Here is a 7,949-nt window from a genome sequence, read left to right as displayed (position 1 = left end):
CAGTGGAGTTCAACCAAGTCTGTTGTGAGACATCAGCTTACTGAAGACAATGGTGTACGGGAGAGCAATTTCGTGGATTGGTTGAAGTTAGACATTGACACCGTTGGATGCCGGCCAGCTCGCGCGTGAGACTGATAAGTCTTGGGTTCGAATCTCGCAGGGGGCGGGGTCGTGGATGCGCTGAGGAGTCCCACGCTAGGACGAAACGGCCATCCAGTGCTTCCAGGTTTTTCATGATGGTCTAGCTTCAACTGACTCATGATTTCAACTACTGAAATTACTAAAGTCTCCACAAAACCCCTTATGAAAATATATATTGGTCAGATTGTTCGAAATGTATGGTGTAAATACATCATATCGTTCTGATCAACCCCAGTTTTTTTATTGCGCTCTATCAAAATTTATAAAAAGGGACTAATTGTTTTAAAGAAATAATAAAGTTATTAATAAGTTTAAAAATGACAAATGAGTGATTTCTTATTATTATTATTATTAATAAAAAAACAACAACAAACGGAGCATTCCAATGAAATAAGTAATAAACTAGAATTATTACAACTTGACTAACCAAATGATGCAAAATAACACAATACAACTAGAATGAAGACATGAAAATGAGAGAGAAAAGGATAGAATAAAAATAAATTCCTTTATACATTATAAAATAAATGAAAAGAAAATATTCCAAGGAAGTTTAGTTCTGAATAAGTGGTAGGTTTTGCATACATGATGTTTTCGTTGTTAAGACATGTAGGGCCTACTTGTTTTATTGCACCGAGTTATATATATATATATATATATATATATATATATATATTGAGAGAGGAGGTAGGGAGGGGGCTAAGTTTAGACTACAGATTGTAATAAAGGGTTTATTAATAATCAATTCTAATCGGTATCCTGATATCATCATCATCTTCATCTTCAAAATTGAAAGGTGTATAATTCACGGAGTCACCGGCTAACACTGAACGTTTTGGACTATTGTGAAATATTGCTTCTGGTGTATCAATCATATCACGACGTGGTACATTTTCAAATAATTCAGCACGATTTTGTTCTTCACCTTTCTTAACCCATTGACTATAAACATCATAGGCAAGTGTATCAATAATTTTACGCAATTTCTTATTTGAATATGGATCCATAGATAACTGATTGATATTTAAATAGGCAGCATCCACTTTTAAACGGCGTAGATAAAATATAAAACTGACAGCCAACATACCAGTCTATATAGTTGGTTAAAGGAAAAAGAGATAACAGTTTAGTGGTCATTTATTATCCTGAATTAACTAATTAAAACAATTTAGAGATTGTAGTAATTACATTAAAAAAATTTCGGAGTATCAGAATCGAAAAAAAACAAGGTTTGTTGAATGGCATCCAAATGCCCTGGTACGGCCGAGGTTAGGGAGAGTTAGTTCTCCCTCTCCAAATGCTCTCATATGGCCACACGCATACAGCCACTGAAAGTGAAGTCCTACTCACTGCCTTCTCGCGGCATTACTGTTATTTACGAAATCGAGAGCATGAAAAGCCAATGTCCGGCGCTTTAACCGGGTTGGTGAACACGGAGAGTCCACCTAGAGGAGTCGGAAAACCCTGATTCCAGACTAATGGTACACATGGGTTCCAGGATCCTGAAGGAACAATAGGCGTATGAACCTATTGTTGGTCACCGGCTACCATGAGACTGCATCTCCTGACATTGCTTCACTGCCTTGTGAATTAGACCTTCAGGTCGAAAGCTCCGGGTGTGGCTTCCTAAGAAAACCACCTGCTTCGGTTTGGGAACCCGGACAGGATTACAGTCCTTACACAAATCAATGATAACTGCTATTGGCTTCATTGTTATTGTGTGGCGCATATGTGTTTGGTGCTCCCTTGTACCAATCATCTTTATGTGTTCAAATAAATAAATTGTTGAGTGCAATGAATCTATATGTGTTTCTCATTGCATTCTCCTCAGTCACATATAGATAATTTTGACTGATACGGAATTTTAGTAAATACCAAAATAAAAAGGAAAGTGAGGGATAAATTACTCACTGAAGAATAATAAATGGTCTCGAAAACAAAATCGTCATGACTATTTACATATTTAAATCAAAACAGTGCTGAATGGCTTAGTTGCATACTCTATATAATCAGAAACTCAATACATTATCAGAAAATAAACCCAATTTGATTAAAAGCTGAGGTTTCACTAGCCCTTGTAGGCTAGTTAGTTGAAATCTCAGTAGTTTGGTGAGTAAAATACTAAACCTTGAATCAGTTGTTCTAAGGTTTGAACTCCATTTCACTCCACTCTACATACTTAAGTTTCGATAACTAGATAGTATTACTAGCCCTCGAAGTCTAAAGCAAGACTTAAAATCGAATACATGCAAATCTACTTGGAAATTAGTAATATTAATGTTACTACACAAACCTACGCCACCTGTAGTATAGATCATGTTCCTCAGTTGATCGGAAAATGAATATACTAGATAGCAGATTTTTCCTCTGTAAGTTTACGGCTGTGAAAAGTCGATGTATTTTAAAAAATATTTGATTACAGGAATCGTCGAAGCATCCCCTTGACGATGACAAAACCACCAAACAAATTTTGTTAAGTTCAAAAGTAGTTTTAAACAAAAATGGTAAATCGACTGATAAGACTAAAGATCTTTAACTGAGACGACTGGAACACGTTAGATGTATCCTAATCACCATCTACAGTACAATCAAAGCCTGGCTAATATAGGAGTGAACTGGAAAAAGAACCGGGAGTGGCTAGACTTAAATACAAAACCAATCTATGAAGTCATTAAGCGAGGTGTATCAGGGACGTGAACTTTTCCTGACTGAAGTCTGACATACAATCGTAATTTGTTAGCAAAAGGCAAAATAGGATAATAAACACTTATTCTCAAGTCTCACCTTAAATTTCTGTCTAGCATTGAAGGCTGTCTTTCCAACTATAGGCTGAAACAAATATAAAATAAATGAGAAAATTACTAGTATATGCTTCAAATACAATTTTCTGAAGTAAATATGCATGCAATTAAAATATAGAAACAGTGGTTTGCCTAACATATTTTTGAAGAGACTTTCTTCATTATTAATAACTTATTTACAAGGTACAAGCTCGTATATTTGGCCTTGAGCTACACTCCAGGTGTGAGAGTTAGTGATAATACTCGGTTGTGTAAACTGAACTAGGTGGAACGCAGTTTTAGTCTGTGAACACTCTGATCACTAAGCCACCAGCTGCATTAAAAAGTTTCACAAAGATAAACAAGGAAAAAGCAAAAAAAAACAGTAGATATGAATTGTATCTGTAAATATCGAAACGAGTTTAAGTATGAAATAATTTTAATGATCACCTTTAAAGTTTGATCGAAAATTTTAGTTTAGGGATTGGTTAATTTTGGGGTGATTTCTACATATACATATATATATTAGACTTTTAAGCTGATCATTAGAATGACTTACAAATGACGAATATTAGTTGAAATGCTTTTTAAAGTTTGGGAGTGCATACTACTTGTAAGTTGAAAATGAACATGAAACCACTATTCAACACTTATAAGGTTTTATATAAGTGTTTTGACTAGCGACAATTTTAGTGACAACCATTGAGAAAAGATCCAACTTTGTTGCAAAATATAAAAAGCATAAGAATGAGTCTTAATATTTTAAAATGAGTACTGAATAGAATAACCACCAAATTCTTACTTTCACTAATGCAAGGTTTGTAGCGGATAAATGTCCCATACATATTTCAATCACTTCTGTCGATAAGGGTTTACGGTTTTACTAACAGACTTATGCTTGATATCAGCGTTACTACTTAAGTGATCCAACTGCATGCAAACAATATATGGGAGGAACTTAAGACTAAATGTTGACAGCCCATACATATCATTCTAAAGGAATTAACAATCATAAAATCAAAGTGTTAACAAATTTCTGTTCATGAAATAATTACGTAGCAAATTATTAATGTTAAATATTCGACGGATAAATATACTAAAAATTTAAAAAACCAAAATGCTGAATGAACATACTTGTTGTAGGAAGAATGCATGATTCAATGAATCTAAAGCTGTCAACCTTACGCTGGAATCCACAACTAGAATTTTACATATCTATTTGTAAAAACAATAAATACGGAAAAATATATAAAAATGAAAGTAAGTAATGTTAATCGAAAATGTCAACAGCAAATATTATGTATAGTGTTAAGTATACGTATAAAGAGGATAGTGGAATGTTCTTTATTACGTATATATACTTCTAATATTTAAGATTTCTTCAACAAAAAATAATAGCTCAGACACTCAATTATTAGGTTAGATGTTTGAATTTATGCTCAGCCTAGTGAGATCAAGGTTGTAACATTTAATCATAAACAATGAAGAATTTGACCCAAACGTTTATCGGTTCAACACTTTACACAACATAAAGGTAGTGGGATTAAACTAACGGAATGAACAGGAAAGATGAAATAACAGAAGTGTTAATGGTAATAAGGAAAGAACAAGATTATGGTTTATCAATAAATAAATAAATATGAATTGATATTGAAACTCGAGAGATAAAGAATCAATGAGTTTGTGCAATTGTAACTGATTTCAAGACATTTGACCCAATGTCTTCAACCACTGATCAAGACCATCGAGTAGACCCCAGACAATCAGTCTGCACTTACCAATACACCTAAGGTCAACAGGCAATGACCTCCTGGACTGGTGCCACATTTTCATTTGGCCGCCCGTAGCTTTCTCACAACATTATACTGCAGTCAGAACTGTATTGAGGAACGAGGCAGATAGATACGCGTGTAACGGTACGTGCATTATTTAGAGTTTTAAGCAGTAGCTCCATTTATTTCTTTCTTGGTTTACTATTTGAAATGAGTTCGTGATGAAAATGACTCTCAAATTATAAGAAATCATCAAGAAACTACTTGATTTATTATTCAAGTTAATAAACAACGCGGTTGCTCAAGATACAGCAGATAAAACGAGACTTGAACATGCAGTTTATTGCTTAAAAACTCAGTGTTTTCTGACTAACTATGTGCATCTATTAAAAGACAATGTTCGAATCCAACGAAATATTCTAAATAGTGGGAAAAGAATGTCACTTTTGTGTAAAATATATAGGATTTTAATGTAGTTTTTTCTAATAAGGCTACAAATTGGAGGTAACATATATTTGTACTTACAAGAATGAGCTAAAGCAAACTTAACTCACGTAAAAAAACTGATGAAAATGTACTAAGCACAATACTAAATTGCATTTCAATAACTTGTACTCCACTAACCAGGCCATTTACGATATCTTCAGTGAATATGACGTTTGTACATAACAAATAAAGGAAGCAGACATTTATAGAGCAACTCACTAGATCCTTTGCAGATTCGCTGATATCATCCCATTCTGGACTAGGAAAAGAGAAACGGCCTTCCATAATCTGGCGCAGCATCAAATGTTCTTTACGATTCCAAAAAGGGGGACAACCTGCTAACAGAGTATACATAATCACACCACATGCCCAAATGTCTACAGGTTGACCATAAGGAGGTTGATCTTCATAGTAACCACACATCAGGACCTCTGGCGCCAAGTAACCTGGTGTTCCCCGAGTTTCTAACAGGTAAAAATTTATTTAAAATTAAACGGTGACGCCGTATTGCCAACGAGAAGCACTTAGGACTTCGTAACCATACAGCCATAAAATCCAGATACACATACGATTTTGACAGTGCATTCGAATTTTATTGAGTTAGACCGAGAATTAGGCAAGTTAACGACAAAGATCTACTGTTCGGAAAATTATTTAGGAAACGTATAAGCAGATTAAAATGAAGAGAGAACAAGGTGGAAAATGTTGCTTGTTATTTGACCTAGCTAACTGATAGATGTATATCTGCAAACATTTTCTGTGGTTCAAGTCTGTAAAACCGAATACTAAAAAGAGAGACCTAAGTGAAAGAATTAATTGGTATTGGAAACTGCTTAATTAGTGATATATGTACGTTCAATGAGTTTTCAATCAGGAGCCTCAAATGTTGGCAATAAGAATGATGTAAACACTTAGGCTGTAAAGATATCTACCAATGAGTGAACAAGTGGATGAGCTTTGTAGCACTCGAAGCGTAACTCAAATTTACAGTACTTATAATCAAATTGTTGGTTACAGAACAACGATTCATTTCTTTAAAACTAATTTAGATAGTTTTGTGTAGATTTCAAATAAACTGATTTCTTCAGGTACCGATGTTAGCTACAGGACCGTCGAAAACCAGAATGAAAAGCAGTTGTCTCGTAGTAATTTGAGTCTCTTCCACTGCCTGTTTTAACGGCCTTATATGGGACCAAACTTATGACTTTCCGGTCACAATGCTATTCATCTATGAAGCGTGAAACCGAAACTCCGCGTTCAGCCAATAAGGTATAGAAACCTGGTGGGTGGATATGTATCATGTTTTACGTTACGCATGACTGACTGCCCGGTTTAAACCGAGCCCAAGACGTTACCGCTGAGTTATTCAGATGATACTGTAATTTGAAAAGATAAATCGGCCAGCTTCAAGGAATTGATAAGGATTATGTCGAGTTTAGGTTAGTAAAGACATCACTCAGACTTGGTGCTAAGTTTGAACCGTACAAAAGAAGTCAGTTTGCTTGGAGCTTTAAGTTAGCATTCTAACGAGTGCCAGCTAGTTTTAAACTAGGTCGAGAAATTCTCGGTATCCCAAATGATCTAACAAATGTCTACCTTGAATGTTGTGGGATTGAGAGTATTTGAGCATATGCTCGATCGAAATCCAAGAGGGAGATAAGATATATATATATATATATATATATATATATATAATGTCCCTGAAGTGTACATGAATATAATCATTAAGGCCAGAAGTTAACAACTTGAAAATTTTTTTGTAGTCTTGACTCAATAGCAACTTTCAACGAGGTAAAAAGTACCTTTAAGCTCTTCTTCATCGTCAACAAATACAGCCAACCCGAAGTCCGTAACTTTTATGTTAAGATTTTCATCAAGAAGAATGTTTTCCGGCTTGAGATCTCGATGGACGATTTGACGGTCATGGATAAAATTAACAGCATCAAACAGCTGCCGCATGATTGCACGAGTACGTTTTTCGGAAATAATGACGTTGTGAGTAAGATAGTCGAAAAGTTCACCACCTTGACAACTAAAGACATCAAAGTGAAAGCTGAAACTTACATTTCTGAGACCAGAAATATGTATGCATCCCCCTCGAAAACATCATGAATTCTTATGATATTGGGGTGGTCGACTACTTTTCTAAGAATTGTCACCTCTCGCATACATTCTGAACGTATAACTTCTGAGGTGTCGACACCACTATTAAGATCCAAAATTTTAACAGCGAATTCGGCTTTAGAGTCTTTTTCTATGCAACGTCGCACAGTACTACTGGCTCCAGAACCCAAGACACCCCGAACTTCATATTTCAAATAAAAGGAATCCGCTAAACGGAGATCAGCAACGACACCATCCCTCTCCAAGCAGGTTATTGTCATGTCACTTCCGCTGGCCCGAAGCACGACCGAACCGCGGCAAACGAAAGACCGCCAACGCATACGGCTTCATAAAATTCGAAAGAATATTTTACTAAGGGAAAATTACATAACATCATTACATTTTTAAAGTATTGATGGAGTCTTGCCAAAAATATTCAGAATGTTTTGATGAGTAGTGTTAAAGTTGACAAAGTTTTTGATTATTTCGTCCTTGAAGCTATGAATGAGGCGCAGAATTTGAGGGAGAATTTGACGTTCTCCGAAAAACATCTGCCTCTTCCAATTTGAAGTCATGTGTTGATCGTTTCTATATAGCATTCTTCAACAGACAAAAGACCACCTCTTACAGATTATGTTGTATAAAAAATTTACGACTCGAATATAAT

General features: G+C 35.2%; 1 protein-coding gene across 1 annotated transcript; it reads right to left on the bottom strand.

Annotated features, from left to right (window-relative positions):
* Positions 1-319: 319 nt before the first annotated feature.
* Positions 320-7,623, bottom strand: PHKG2 (Phosphorylase b kinase gamma catalytic chain, liver/testis isoform; the record flags this gene model as incomplete). Its single annotated transcript, XM_012937856.3, has 6 exons — positions 320-1,232; positions 2,926-2,970; positions 4,056-4,136; positions 5,399-5,643; positions 6,982-7,211; positions 7,244-7,623. The coding sequence occupies 6 exons, from the start codon at positions 7,621-7,623 to the stop codon at positions 876-878; spliced, it is 1,338 nt and encodes a 445-aa protein (XP_012793310.1). The 3' UTR covers positions 320-875.
* Between the last annotated feature and the right edge of the window lie 326 nt (positions 7,624-7,949).

Source organism: Schistosoma haematobium, chromosome 1, assembly GCF_000699445.3.
Source record: "Schistosoma haematobium chromosome 1, whole genome shotgun sequence".
Taxonomy (NCBI): Eukaryota; Metazoa; Platyhelminthes; class Trematoda; order Strigeidida; family Schistosomatidae; genus Schistosoma; species Schistosoma haematobium.
This window is presented reverse-complemented; position numbering and strand designations above follow the sequence as displayed.